The sequence below is a fragment of the Chiloscyllium plagiosum genome, unplaced genomic scaffold (genome assembly GCF_037043375.1).
Source record: "Chiloscyllium plagiosum isolate Xiang-an unplaced genomic scaffold, Cpla_swu_hap1 HiC_scaffold_4, whole genome shotgun sequence".
NCBI classification, from domain to species: domain Eukaryota; kingdom Metazoa; phylum Chordata; class Chondrichthyes; order Orectolobiformes; family Hemiscylliidae; genus Chiloscyllium; species Chiloscyllium plagiosum.
The window spans coordinates 38,045,716-38,061,798 of NW_028270142.1; the positions used below are offsets into that span (position 1 = coordinate 38,045,716).

Genomic DNA, 16,083 nt, shown 5'->3' on the forward strand with positions numbered 1-16,083 from the left:
GGCCGTATTGACTGAGAGAGGCATCGAGGAGCCTTAGCAAAACTGGAATCTATGGTTTCAAGAGGCAAACTCTCTGCTGGTTGGAATCACACCTGGCACATAGGAAGATGGTTGCAGTTGTAGGAGGTCAGTCATTTCAGATCCAGGACATCTCTGCAGGAGTTCCTCAGGGTAGTGTCCTAGGCCCAATCATCTTCAGCTGCTTCAGTGACTTTCTCTCCACCATAAGTTCAGAAGTGGGAATGTTCACCAATGCCTACACTATGGGCTATTTAGCATGGCCAATTCACTTAACCTGCACCTCTTTGGACTGTGAGAGGAAACTGGAGCACTTGGAGTGTTGCTATTCAAAAGCCTTCTTGCTACACTGGTGATTTTTCAAGGATCACAATTTCTTAAAGGAACTTGCAACCTATCCAATAGGTTTTCTTCCCCTCTGCTTCTCCTCAGCTGAGTAGTCATTGCTGAACTCCTCTCTGAGCCCAGGTTATACTGGCAAGTTGTGATTGGAGAAGATGCAGCTGCTGAGACAGCACCTTTGATTGGTCAAGCATCTCAGTTTTTCCCTCTTTCACTGTTTCCAGTCACCACAGTCCACTGACTTTCTCCTCTCAGAAGCTTTTCAGTTTAAAGTTGACAGATTTCTAAAGAAATACTGACAGTTGCTGAGAACAGTTTCCTGACTGGCCAATTTAGAAAAAGAAAAAGATCAGTCACTGACTGAGTTTCTCGTGTAAAGCTGTTTCTGGTCAGTGAAGCTAAAGACAATTGCAACTCTGTCAGTTTTATTGATTAGAGAAGCCCAAATGTTCACATTTGGGTCAGCATTCCTAGCTTTGACCCAGATCAGACAAAAAGTTTACAGTTTTCATTTGGCAGACTTCCAGGCCAGGAGTCTTCCAAGCTGAAGCAGTGCGATTTAGTTTTTATTTATCTACAGGATGTGGATGACGCAGGCTGTGTCAGCACCTATCGTTCACTCCTTGTTTCCTCCCAAGAAGGTCTTCCAAGCTGTCTCCTCACTGGAATCTATTTGGTGTGGGCACACCAATAGCGCCACCTGTGAGGGAGTTCCATGAGTCTAACCCAGACCCCCAAACCAGGATGGTGAGTGAACTGGAGGGTAATCTGTGAGAACTGGTGCCCCACACATCCGCCACCTTCTAACCCTCCCATCAATAGTGGCCATGGGCCAAAATGCACCTTCCAAGTAGCTTTGATGAACCTCAGTCAGTCCAGCCCACGAATCAAAGCAGGCAGTAGCGGACTGAACCATCACCATCCCTAGGTATGTCCTGTTCCATTGGTAGAATGGACCCAGCGGAGGTGACAGAAGAATACAGCCAGGAAATCTCATGGCATTGAACATGGGCAAGGACACTTGCTGCTGATTGCCACTATCCTTCACCACTTGAGCTTCTTCTCATCGGTCTACCTATTGTAGATGTGTCTATTCACGATTATAATTCAGAGTGCCTATTGCACACCATTTCCAATGCACAAATCAGGAGTCTGATGAAATGCACACTGTTCACTTTGTTTCTGTCTTCACTGCTCACCTTGAGAATTTGTATAGCATTTTCTGTTTGATTTCATATTTCCAGCACTTTGGTTTTGGATTTGAGATCTTTGTAAAATATTGAACCTAAATGTCACTAAGTTTAAAATGAAAAATTATATGCCCAAAGGACAAATAATATGAGAAGTGGTGCATTTTGTGAATAAGAATGAAGAAACTAATTATAGCAGACTATAAAAATCTAAACTGAGCAGAGAAATAAGATGAGCTCAAGGTATAGATAGCATATATATCTGAAAGTGAGGTTACATGTTAAAAGAAAACATCAGGTCAGCATTTATTTCCCATTCTTAATTCCCCTGGTAATGGCCATGGTTAGCTGCCACCTTAACTGCTGCAATCGTGGGAATGTCAGAGCGTTGTCACTGCTGTTAGGAAGGGAGTCCAACAGTTTGACCGAATGCCAGTGAAGGAATGGCAATATACTTCCAAGTCAGGATGGTAGGTGGCTTTGAGGAGATCTTGCTGGGTGGTGAGTGCTCTGATGCTGACCTTACAGATGGTAAAGTTGGAAGCTGCCGATGGAGGATGCCTAATGAGTTGCTGCATCTTGTAGATGGTAAATGCTGCTGCCAATGTGTATTGGTCGTGAAGGAACTGAACTTTGAAGGTGGGGGTGGGGTGCTAATGAAGTGAACTACTTTGTCCAAGATGGTGTCAAGCTTCTTGAATGTTGTTGGAACTGCATTCATCCACACAAAAGAAAATTATTCCATCTCACTCCTTCCTTGTGCCATGGAGATAGTGTACAGGCTTTGGGGAATCAGCAGCTGAGTCACATGCTGCAGAATTCATAGCCTCTGACCTGCTTTTGTGGCTACATTTGGTAAGTCCAGTTCAGTTTCTGGTCAACGATAACTCCCAGGATGCTAATAGTAAATGATTCAGCAGTGGTAATTGCCATGAATGTCAGGGATGATAGTTGGATTGTCTCTTGTTGGAGATGGTCATTGTGTGGTGTGAATTTTACTTAATTGGTATTATCAGCCCAAACTTGAATGTATTCAAGGTCTTGGTGTCTAGGGACTTGGAGTGCTTCAGTAACTAAGGAGTGACACATGTTGCTGAATGTTATGCAATCACCAGTAAACATTCTGACCAATGACCTTATGATGGAGGGAACATGACTGATGAAGCACCAAAGGATACTTGGTTCTAGAACACAATCCAGAAGAGCTTTTTCAGTGACGTCTTGACATGTCAGTTTTCTAACTGTTAATTGGAAAGACAATTTTTCATTAAAATTATCAGTCTCTATGGAGATCATAAAATGACTCTCCAACACTATTACTTAAAGCAGGATGTGCCAATTATTCTTGGCAGTTATGTGCATTATTACTGGTGCCATCACCACATCATGCTCATTCATAGCAGCAGGCAAGATATCACCTTCCTTCTCCTGAGTTCCATCCCTGCTATGACTCAACATTATGGTCGAAAGTGCAGTGCTGGAAAAGCACAGCTGGTCAGATAGCATCCGAGGAGCAGGAGAATCGACATTCTGGGCATAAGCCCTTCATCTGGAATGAGGCTTATGGGTCGGGGCTGAAAGATAAATGGGAGGGGGTGAGGTTTGGGGGAAGGTAGCTGAGAAAATGATAGATGGATGAAGGTGAGGGAGAAGGTGATAGGTCAGAGAGGTGAATGATGGACAGGTCCGGAAGGCGGTATCGTGTTGGAGGCTTCAGACTGGGATAATGTGGGGGGAGAGGAAATGAGGAAGCTGTTGAAATCGACATTAATCCCAAGATCCCAAGGCGGAATATGAGGCGTTCCTCCTCCAGGCATTTGATGGTGACAGTTTGGCAGTGGAGGAGGCCCAAAACCTGCATGTCCTTGACAGAGTGGGAGGGGGTGTTGAAGTGTTCAGCTACGGAACAGTGAGGTTGGTGGGTGCAGGTGTCACAGAGATGTTCTCTGAAATGATCAGCAAAAAGGCCTCCTGTCTCCCCATTGTAGAGGAGACCACACCAGATGTAATGGATGCAGTAGATGATATTGGTAGAGATACAGGTAGATTTCTGACGGATAGGGAAGGATTTCTTGGGGTCTTGGAAGGAGGTGAGGGGAGTGGCGTGTGCACAGGGTTTGCACTTCCTGCAGTGGCAGGGAAAGGTGCCAGGATTGGGATGTGGGCTGGAGGGGGGGGGGTGTGAACCTGACGAGGGAGTCACAGACCGAATGGTCTTTTCGGAACACTGATAGGGGTGGGGAGGGAAATATATCTCTGGTGGTGGGGTCTGTTTGGAGATGGCGGAAGTGGCAGAGGATGATGTGTTGTATGCGGAGGTTGGTGGGGTGGAAGGTGAGAACCAGAGGGGTTCTGTCCTTTTTGCATTGGGAGGGATGGGGTTCAAGGGCGGTGGTGCGTGAAGTGGAGGAGATGCGGTGGAGGGCATCATCAACCATGTGGGAAGGGAAGTTACAATCGTGGAAGAAGGAGGCCATCTGGAACTTTCTGAGGTGGAATTGGTCATCCTGGGAATAGATGCAGCAGAGGCGGAGGATTTGGGAATTAGGGAAGGCGTTTTTACAGGAGGTAGGGTGAGAGGAGGTGTAGTCTAGGTGGCTGTGGGAGTTGGTGGGCTTATAGTATATGTCTGTGGTTAGTCGGTCGCCAGAGATGGTGACGGAGAGGTCCAGGAAGGGGAGGAAGGTTTCCAAGATGGTCCAGGTGAATTTGAGGTTGGGGCGGAAGGTGTTGGTGAAGTTGGTGAACTATTCAACCTCCTCATGGGAATACGAAGCAGCACCAAAAAACTCATCGATGTAGCGGACGAACAGGTGGGGGGTGGTGCCGGTGTCACTTGGAAAGATGGATGGTTCCACATATCCGACAAACAGGCAGGTACAGCTGGGTTCCATGTGGGTGCCCATGGCTACCTTTTTGGTTTGGAGGAAGTGGGAGGATTGGAAGGAGTTGTTGAGGGTGAGGACCAGTTCAGCCAGGTAGATGAGGGTGTCGGTGGAAGGGTACTGGTTGGGATGGCGTGAGAGGAAGAAACTGAGGGCTTGCAGACCTTCATCATGGCTGATCAATGTGTACAGGGACAGGATGTCCATGGTGAAGATGAGGCGTTGGACTCAACATTATGTAAGGCACAGCAAACAACAATCATTCTGGATACCCTGGCAGGTGCATGTTGAAGGTTATCCCCAGATCAGTCTGGAAATGTGAATTGTGTCTTCAGGATCTCGTCTGTTTTCTATGTATTTACAACTCTAGTATTCATGTGGCTGCTGTTGTGCTTTTCCTGGATTTAGTCTCTTCAATGGTGTTACCATGCACAACTCTGCCTCAAGTTGTGAATATTACAAGATTTGACTAACGTTGGATGAATGCATCACAGCAGCTCATGGGAATCTCTTTGGATAACAGATTGTGAACCTTTATAATTATCACCAAAGTAGGACACAATGACAATATTGGAGGTGATCTCAATATAGTATCTGTTCACAGATTTTTATATCAGAGATGTCAGAAAGACAAAGCCATTTTAATGTGTTAAGAATGCATTACATATTTATGAACTCTTGATAATTCAGACATTTCTGCATTAAAGAACCTTTGTCATGTGACTGAAACAAACATCAAAAGGTGAGGAGAATTGTGGATTATCTGAAGTTTACTGGAAAAACAAATAATACTGAGAAAAAGAGTCCAATAAAGTTTCAAAAGGAGATACAAAGTAGATTATATACCTTTTTATTGCTGGACAAACAGATTTGATAAATCCAAGGATAAATCCTTGCAACAACCGTTGTCTGAGGTTGCTTTGTGTTTTCATAAACCTGAATATAAATAGTAGGAGCAGCTTGCAGAGAAAGCAAGGCTCCCTATATCTCTCAGTCAATAAGAGACAAAGTAAAACCCACTAAAGGATCTTTGAGGAAACTATTTGTGAAACCTGAGCACGTTTCAAATATCGGGTTCCAAATTGTCTGAATCTGAAATCTGGTCTGAAGATCTTCTTTGAGAGGTCAACCTATTCTATTCTCTGAATTCATATTCTTCACCCACAGGTGTGTTGTTCCTTTTTTGCCTTTTTTCCCAAACCCATAATATTTCTGCAGAGATGCACTGTCTTGGTTTGAGTATCTTATTCTGCATAGTAATTTAGCTGTAGCTTAATGAATGATTTGCTGATGAAGTCCAACTTGAAGCCATATGGGTGACATTACTGAATTGATGGAGGTATGTTTACTGTAACTACCCACAAAATGGTGTTGAAATCCAAGAGTCTATGCAAACCAAAGGAAAAAAACGCATCTTACTCTGCCGACTTTGCATACCATATCAGCCATTTCATTTTATAAAAGTTATTGCATCATTCTCTTTCGATCCAATTTGCCAAGATTTGAACTTTGTTTCAGTGTGAGTAACATGCAGACTGCACCATTGATGCATGACTTTACTCACACCCACACATGCTTCTCATTCCCTTTATGCTTTACTGTCTCTGTGGCTTCTATGACTGTATAGCCTCCCCCTCTTTGCTCAGTTTCCCTTAACATAACTATTTATGTCCCCACTTTATCCCCAGAGCATATGATTTTGGACATTTTTATGCTTTTGTTGCCCTACACCATTCTCAGGTAGAGTCCAGAGTGACTTGTGACCTGTTTGAAATCTCTTTCCCATCCCCTTCTGGAACTCTCAGTCCTCTCGTAATCACAATGAAGTCATACCCTATTATCCCTATTTGCCCACTCTCACTGCCATATTCCTTCAGCTGCCCAGTGAAATACAGCCTATCCCCAATAGTACACTTTCCATAGGACACCATGACCTACCCCCCCGAACCATCTGGCAGGACAGTGCCAACTGACAACATTGCAAATCCCCAGATTGATGTCCCAACAGCACCTCAACTGACTGACCTATAATCCCTAGAATGCTTGCGCTTGGCCTAATTCTCAGACTATAAGAACACAAATAGCAAATTGTGGTCAGAGCAAGCACCTGACTGACCGTGGCCAAACCCCCTGGACTGGAATAGGATGAGCCACTTGACTGATTGTGGTGATATCCCCGAAATGACTGTAATTCCCCTTCACCCACTAAGGTCTGCTCCCCTTTAGGCTTTTATTCACAGCCATTTGCTTGAGGCAAATGCACAGGATTTGCCACTTCAGCTGCTATCACATTCTGTAGCTCTAGCTTTAATGTAGCATGACGCTACACAGTGGCATGCACACTCCCATGTGACTGATAAGAGTGATCAGTCCCCCCTACTGATGCAGGCTGCTTGTCATTCTTATTGCCCGCATATGCAAGACAAGTCATAAAGTTTGCTATCCTGTATTTACACAGTGAGGACCCTAGTTTCATGGTGAAGGAGAAGAAAGATTAGGAGTAACATATAAATAGGATTAATTGTGTCTTTAAAGGAGATGGAAATGCATGGAAATCAGGGGGTCACCACTCAAAGCCAAAGTTTTGAAGTCACCATTGAGAAGAAAATTGTGAAAACGTTTCTCAATGTCAAGAAGCAGATTTTTCATTCATCCTGTATTTTCCCAACTTAATCACCATTACTCACTCCAAATCCAAGGAGAGCATTCCACCTGTGGAGTCAATCATATGATACATGTACGTCTGACATTGGTTACAATTACACAATTACATTATATTACGTAAATTGATAAAAATGCTTTGGTTACTTGATCATAACAACTAAAACTAAATAGTAAACATATCCCTTCATTGTGGACAGGCTTCAGGAAATCACCATAGAATTCCCAGCCTCTGACCTGCCCTTGTAATACTACAGTATTTATATAGCCAATCCAGTTCAGATTAGGGGAGGCAATCTTACTTGTCTGCTAACATTTGATAATAAACCAACAGGATTGTGATGGACTCTTAAATACCTTATGAAATGGCCCAGCAGGCCGCTCTGTTACATGTAACTGCCATGAAGACTAAGAAGTCATAAATTCTGACAGACTATCTGGCATCAACCTTGATACTGAAAATGACAAAGGCAAAACCATCCCTGTCAATCCTGCAAAGGCCACCTCACAAGCACATGAACATATGAATTAACATCAAGAGTAGGCCAACTAGCCCCACAAACCAGCTCTATTAATTAATAAGATCATGCTGACAAGATTGATTCACATTCCCGCCTACCCATGATAACCTTTCTCTGCTTCCACTGCCTTTTGAGGAGGCAAGTTCTAAACACTAGGACATGTGGATGCATTGACTTCCAGAAGTCGCTGCCAAGCACTAACGCTGAGGTCTGCATAACAGCAGGAAACATTAGAGGGAATGTAACCTGTAGGGTAAACCTTTCTCATCTCTGTCTTAAACAGGTGAGTCAATAGTTTTAAACAGTCACCTCAGCCTCTAATATCAGGTTTCAATCTTATGTGGCTATTTGTCCACCAAGCTGTATTGAATTCCAAGTTACAATATTTATGGATTCATCAATTAATTCCAAAGAGGTACTCTCTCCTTTGGCTAACTTATTGTTTGCCTCATAAACATTGCTGGCACTTACAATCTAAGTCCTTTTCAGTTTGATAGCCACAACCACCTGCAGGTCCCATTGGACTCACTCATCCTATCTTTGAAATATATCCTTGTATGCTTTAAAATCCTGGAACTCCCTTCTGAACAGGACTATGGATATACTCTCTCACCACATGGACTGCAGTGGTTCAGAAGATTGCTCCCCAGTCTATCCTCAAAGGCAAGTTGATTAGAGAACAAATATCAGCCTTGCTATTGTCACCTACAATCCATGATTGGGTAGACAAGTCCCCTGGCACTGATGGAATGCTGGAAGAGATGGTAGGAGAAATAGCAAATGCACTTGTGGTACACTTTTCCAAAATTCACTGGACTCTGGGGCAGTTACAGCAGATCGGAAAACAGCAAATATGATGCCACTGTTGAAAAAGGGAGGTAGACAAAAGATGGGGAATTAGAGACCGGTTAGCTTAACTTCTATCGTGGGGAAAATGCTTGAGTCTGTTATCAAGGAAGAAATAGTAAGGCTTCTTGATAGAAATTGTCCCATTGGGTAGACGCATCATGAGTTCATGAAAGGCAGGTCATGCTTCACTTATCTTTTGGAATTCTATGAAGATATTACGAATGTGGTGGACAACAGGGACCCAAGAGATGTTGTGTATCTAGATTTCCAAAAGGCCTTTGACAAAGTACCGCACAGAAGGCTGCTGCAAAAGTTAAACATGCAAGGCATTATGGGCAATGTATTAGCATGGGTACAGGATTGGGTAACCAACAGGAAGCAAAGAGGGGGGATAATGAATGCTATTCTGGTTGACTCATGGTGTGCCTCAGGGATCAGTGTTGGGACCGCAATTATTCACAACTTACAAAGATGATTTGGAGTTGGGGACCATGTGTAGTGTGTCAAAGTTTGCAGATGATACGAAGATGAATGGTAGAGCAAAGTGTGCAGTGGACTATGAAACTTTGCAAAGGGACATAGATAGTTTAAATGAGTGGACAAAGGTCTGTCAGATGGAGTGCAATGATAATAAATGTGAAGTCATCCATTTCGGTAGGAAGAACAGTAAAAAGGACTATTACTTGAATGGTAAGAAATTGCAGCACGCTCTATACAGAGGGACCTGGATGTCCTCGTGCATGAACTACAGAAGGTTGGTCTGCAGTTATAACAGGTAATTAAGAAGGCAAATGGAATTTTGTCCTTCATTGTTAAAGGAATTGAGTTTAAAAACAGGGAGGTTATGTTGCTGTGTTGGGTGCTGGCGAGGCCACTCCTGGAGTATTGTGTGCAGTTTTGGTCTCATTACTTGAGAAGGCTGTACTGGCACTAGAGGGGGTGTTGCAGAGGTTCGCTAGGTTGATTGCGGAGTCGGGGGAATTGGCTTATGAGGAGAGACTGAGTAGACTGGGATAATATGCATTGGAATTTAGAAGAATGGGGGGGTTCTTATAGAAACATATAAGGAAAATATAAAATTATGAAGGGAATAAATAAGATAGAAGTAGAGAGGATGTTTCCATTGGCAGGAGAAACTAGGACAAGAGGGCATAGCCTTAAACTTACGGGGAGCAGATTGAGGACTGAATTGACTTCTTCTCCCAGAGGGTTGTGAATCTATGGAATTCCCTGCCCAGTGAAGTAATTGAGGCTTTCTCAGTAAATGTTTTTAAAGCTAAGCTAGATAGTTTATTGAACAGTAAAGGAATTATTGGTTATAGTGAGAGGGTGGGTAAGTGGAGCTGAGGCCATGAAACAATCGGCCATGATCTTATTGAATGGCGGAGCAGGTTCGAAGGGCCAGATGGCCAACTCCTGCTCCTAGTTCTTATGTTCTTATGAATGATGGCAAAAAAAATGTGAAGAAGCTTTCTAATTCATACCAATCAACTGTTCTTTATCCAAAATAGTGGAAGTGTGTATCCCAATCTGTTTTGTACATTTGTAATCTGTGGAAAAACATGTAAAGTGGAGTGTATTGGATGGGCTGAAAGAATATAATTGATTGTTGTAGAGTATCTGTTTATAATTTGATCCTAAATTTTAATTTATTTGTGTCTAACCTCCAGGTACAAATGCACGATGTAGTCGAGGACCAGATGTTACAAAAGAGTAAGAAGAAGGTAAGCCATCTGGAGGCATCCTGGCTCACTAAGTAAACAGAATCTTGCTCCTTCTTTCATTTTCCAATACTTAGACCTCCACTACAACACCCAAAAACTTGGGATTTTTCTCATTGGCCTCTCGTGCCATTAATCATAGGTACTTCCAGCCAGTTGAATGAGTCTATGGTGCCAGAATATCAATGTCCTTTAAACAGGGCATAAACACTTTCAGAAGTGTATGCTAGTTTTACTTGGTGCTAGCCTTGTACCAAAGCCAAACATGCAGTAGTGCATTTAGCCTTGGGCTGCATACCACTATCATGAATGGAGCAGCATGAAGAGCTTGGATGTTGTTTGCATGGATTTCAATGGACATGGATAAATCATGCATTGGATAATCTGTATCTGTAACTGGCCATATTAAATATGTAACCTATGTTGATAGATTGAGATGGGAATCAAGTTCTAAAATTTCCATATTGTTGTGTAGTCACAGTTTGTTGTCGACCACAAAGTTTTTACTGATGATGAAATTCAGAGGTTGAAACTTTGCATCTGTTGCCTGCAATATCAGCTTTTCTTTTGACAAAAGAACTGTTTGACTAATGTTTCCAAAGCTTTAGTCAGCCTTGGCAAGGAAGCCTGGAAACACCAGCAGCCCAAAGTTTTTGAGCCATCACTTGGCTTCTAATTCTTTGTGAAAATGCAGCTAATATAAATTATTCTGAAAAATTATGTTCCCAACAGATCCAATGGAATAAATGGCTTGCCTCATCAAAAGAAATTATTGCATTCCGTAAAACCTTGTTAAATCCAATAACAGCTTTTCAGTTTCAACAGTTTGTATCACTGAAAGGTGAACTAATGCAGAATAATGTCATCTTCTGGCTTGAGGTTCAAAAATACAAGGTAAATAAAATATAGAATCTGATCTTTTGAAAAGTGATTGAAAATACAAAGAGCTACTTCCAAATGAGTGAGAAGCTTTAACTGCATAAAATAATACAATGTCAATGGAAAATAGCCTGTAAGTGTCTGAGAATGTGTACTTACAAATGCATGAATGTACTTTTACTTAATCTGACTGAATATGGTTTATGTAGTCTAAATCACACACCAAAGATTTCTGTGTTTTTTTCCGTCAGGAGATGTTCCATTCTCAAGCTAGTGAGGAGACTATTCAAAACAAGATCTCATCCATCATTAATTGTTTCATCAATTCCAGCATCCCTCCACCTATACAGATTGATATTTCGCCAGAATGCGCACGAAGAATCATAAATTACAATCAAGACCAGAGACCATATATCTTCAGAGAAGCACAGGTGTGTAAAGAAAAGTATGTGACAGAGCTTCATAAAATGGCTTAGTGGTAAATAAGATTGTTGAGCTGCAGGTAATTAAATGGAAATATGAAGTTGTGGCAAGAAAAGTCACCTGATTTAAAGGAAGGCAGTACTGGACACAAGAGTGTTCAGGAAAGATAGGGAAGTAAAGAAAGGAGTGGATGGCATTGAAGAGTGTCCCACTGTGCTGGAAAGAGAAAGAATGATCCAGAGGAGTCAAGAACATAGCTTACCTTGCTAAAGTTAAGATGCACTAATGGCAGCTTTATATTGCTTGGAGTATTCTATAGACCAGCAGCTGGTAGAAAAAATGTAGAGGAACAAATTTATATAAATATTTCAGAGAAGTGCATGAATTAAAATAGTTATAGAGAATTTAATTATTCAATCATAAACACATATCACCACTAAGGTACAAAGGAAAGCCACACACACAGACCAAGTCCTGAACTATGAAAGCAACCACCCCAATACACACAAACGAAGTTGCATCAAGACACTATTCAAAAGGGCCACAACACACTGCAGCACACCAGAACTGCAAAAAGAGGAAGAGGAACACCTATACCAGGTATTCGCCAAAAACGGATGTCCTCACAATTTCATCAACAGATGCCTAAGGGAAAGACAACAGAACGAGGACATGCCGCAACCCAAAGGACTAGCCACACTACCATACATCAAGAACATCTCTGAAATGACAGCCAGACTACTGCGACCACTAGGACTTATAACAGCACACAAACCAACAGCCACTCTCAGACAACAACTCACCAGAACGAAGGACCCGATACCCAGCATGAGCAAAACTAATGTAGTGTACAAATTCCCATGCAAGGACTGCACAAAACACTATATAGGACAAACAGGAAGACAGCTAACGATCCGCATCCACGAACATCAACTAGCCACGAAACGACACGACCAGCTATCCCTAGTAGCTACACACGCAGATGACAAGCAACATGAATTTGACTGGGACAACACTACCATTATAGGGCAAGCGAAACAAAGAACAGCCAGGGAATTCCTAGAAGCTTGGCACTCATCCACAAACTCCATCAACAAACACATAGACCTGGACCCAATATACCGGCCACTACAGCGGACAGCTGAAACTGACAACCGGAAGTGGCAGGGACAGGCCACTATAAATGCCGGAGGAAACACCACAGAAGCGCTTCACAGGAGGCTCCCAAGCACTGAGGATGTCACCTAGACAGGGGACAAAACGTTTGCAACAAAAACTTCCAGCTCGGCGAACAGAACCACAGCAACGAGCACCCGAGCTACAAATCTTCTCACAAACTTTGAATAAACACATATCATCCAGTGTCCATATTACCAGATACTGGATTGTGTTTGTTGAGAACCCACAGAAGACCTGTTAAATGCCGATGCACTGAAATTGCCCACAAACTTAAACTTCTAATAACCTGATTTCCACTGCTTGTAGGGATCCTTTGTGAAAGCCTCTGACAATGAACTCTGCGTTAGAGACTTGAGCTAGATACTTGACTTTTACCTGCATACTTACCAGGAAGTATTGCATGTACTAATACCTGGGGAAGTGGAAGATGGCACAGAGCAGGGTGACACTGGGCAGACGGGCACACATCTTGACACACAAGATGGCCATTGGACCACAATATGGAGAGAGCCAGAAGAGCAAATACAGACACTGCTTGGGGCCACCAAAATGTGAGCACAATGCACTCACAACCTAGTTGATTAGTTTAAGGTGGGTGGGGGAGAGAATACACATGAACAGCGTATACTGCCCACCGAAGTGTCTGGGTCCAGCTAACACCATTGATAGAAATGCTAACTGTTTGAGACAGACTCAATACAAAGTCATAATAGCCAGGGCTGCAGTAATCGTCCCTTTCGGGAACAGCAATTTGCCCATCACTGTAGAAACTGACAATGTCTGCGCTGAAACTGACTATGACCATACCGAAATTAACAAAGCCTGAGCTGGAATTGACAATGACTGCACTGAAACTATTAACAGTTCTCCAATATTTACAATAAACAAACCATGTTACAGAGACAATAACCTCATCACTGACCTATTATATCACAAAATGTATAAAAGTATCTTGACATGTGCTCCGGGTTGAGAGAAGACTCACAGGTGACCACTGTGCTGTTGGTGTCTTTCTTTCCCCGGAGCTCCGGTATTTCCTTGTACAATAAACTCTGTCATTGAACCCCGACTCTGACTTCGAGACTAGTGATTTTCCCCACTGGTTTTATTCAGTGATCATTCAGGATATCTGAGCAAGCATTGCTGGTGATTGTCACAACCACTGACTGACTATCCCTGTGAATTGATCAGACTTCCGTCCAAACAACTCACCCCTGACATGTCTAATACCCCACCTGACCACCCCCAAGACCCACCAATTAACCCCTACCTGACTACTCTTATGACCCAATGCTGTGCTTGACAATCCTCCACCTGACAAACCCCATGACATAACCTAAATAATCCTTCCTCTGAATATCCTCTTGACCCAACAAAGGGAAAGCAATGGTTTAGTGGTAATACCACTAAATTAGTAATTCAGAAATTCACCTGATGTTCTGGGGACATGGGTTTGAATCCTGCCACTGCAGCTGGTAGCCATGATGTGGAGGTGCCAGTGTTAGACTGGGTGGACAAAGTTAAAATCACACAACACCAGGTTATAGTCCAATCTTTTGCTCTAAATTCTGTGTCTTATGATGCTGCTTCACAGCTACCTGACAAAGGAGCAGCGGTCTGAAAGCTATTCCTTCCAAATAAACTTTTGGACTTATAACCTGGTGTTGTGTGACTTTTAACATTGCAGATGGTGGCATTTGAATTCAATAAAAAGGAACTGGAATTCAAAAGTAATGACAATTATGAACCCACTATCAATTCTCTGGTTCACTAAATCCTTCAATGAAGGAAATCAGCCATCCTCACCTGGTTTGCCCTACATGTGACTCCACGTGGATGACACTCAACTGCCCTTTGAAAATCAATTGCTATGAAGTATAAACAAAGAACTCAAATCAGACAGACTATCTGGCATCGACCTAGGCACCAGAAACAGCAGCAAAAACAGCCCTATCATCCTACAAAGTCCTATTTACTAACATCTGTGAGAGCCGTTTCATAGACTAGTCAAGCAACAGCCTATGATTGTTGATAAGACGTGTTTCTGTGACTATGCCCCAAACACTGCCCTGGATATGTCCTGTCCCACAGACAGGACAGATCCAGCAGAGGTGGCAGTGGTATACAGTCAGGAGGGAATTGCCCTGTGAGTCCTCAACATTGACTCAGGATCCCATTAAGTCTCATGACATCAAGTCAAACATGGGCAAGGCAACCTCCAACTGACTACCATGTACCGTCGACCCTGGCTGATGAATCAGTACTCAATCAATGAAGTATGATTTCTCAACATTTTCTGAGTTTAGAAAGCTAGATGGAAAGTAAGCTGTGAGCAGGATATATAATGGCTGGCAAAGAATGTACACTGATTAAGATAGACTGGGCAAGGTGGATATATTATGAGACAGTGTGAAATTGTCCACTTTGGTAGGATAAATGGAAAAGATTAACATTGAGATGGAAGCAAATGATGGGATTCAGATGGACTTTGGTTCCTTGTATATAAGTCATCGAGGTGTAGCAAACAATTAGAATGGCTAATGGTATGCCTTTATTGCTGGAGTAGAGGAGCTGGTGGTGGGTAGAGTAAGGTTATCTTGCTTCAATTGTGTATCTCTATAGTGAGACCACACCTGGAGTATTGTGTGCAATTGGAGGTTGATTACCTAAGGATGGATAAACATGCCTTAGGGATAGAAAAAATAGGAGAAATTGTGTAATGTATTTGCTGAAATTTAAGTATGAGAGATGATCAGACTGAAATGTAAAAAAAGTTCAAAAGCTTGATAGAATAGAAATAGGGCTAGTCAGTTCAGAACTATGTGCTAATCTCATTTAGGAATGATTGAAGTGAAATTTATTTACTCAACGCGTTATGGATCTTTGGAGATCTTTATTCAAGCAGACTCTTTCTGCCAAGTCATTAAGTATATTCAGGCTGAGATTAATAGATTTTTGAATATTAAGGGAATAACTGTTTTGGGAGCAAGGTGCCAAATTAGATTTGATATAAAAATTCAAGCAATTCAATTGAAAAGCTCAAGGAGACATTAACCTATTGTTATTCTGATTTCTTATGTTCTTATGTCCTAATGATACAATTTAATATTAATTGGAATAGCTGCATGCATATATTTTCAAACAGTTAATTTAGAACCTAGCATGTGGTACAGGTGTATGAGTCAATAACTATCAATAACATTACTGTACTGTCTTGTTTCAAAAGTAACAGGATTTCCCTTCACAGTTGACAGTATTTGACCTTCTCTTCAAAATATGGCCGGACTTCTTGAACTTCCGACATAGTGTTGCAGATGAAAGCGTCTTGCCAACCTTGGAAAGAAAATTAATGAGGAAATATAGAAGTATTGAAAAGACCATAACAGCTGAGAGCTCATTCGAGGTGATATGTCAG

The 16,083-nt window shown here is 42.3% G+C and overlaps 1 protein-coding gene across 1 annotated transcript in view; it reads left to right on the forward strand.

Annotated features, from left to right (window-relative positions):
• LOC122549508 (regulator of G protein signaling 22-like) overlaps positions 1–16,083 on the forward strand; it is a 117,389-nt gene that overhangs the window by 87,599 nt on the left and 13,707 nt on the right. Inside the window, exons 16-19 of the mRNA XM_087985824.1 lie at positions 10,137–10,190; positions 10,920–11,081; positions 11,318–11,497; positions 15,916–16,071. Of these exons, the coding sequence (XP_087841950.1) occupies positions 10,137–10,190; positions 10,920–11,081; positions 11,318–11,497; positions 15,916–16,071 (552 nt within the window). The remainder of the gene's footprint in view (positions 1–10,136; positions 10,191–10,919; positions 11,082–11,317; positions 11,498–15,915; positions 16,072–16,083) is intronic.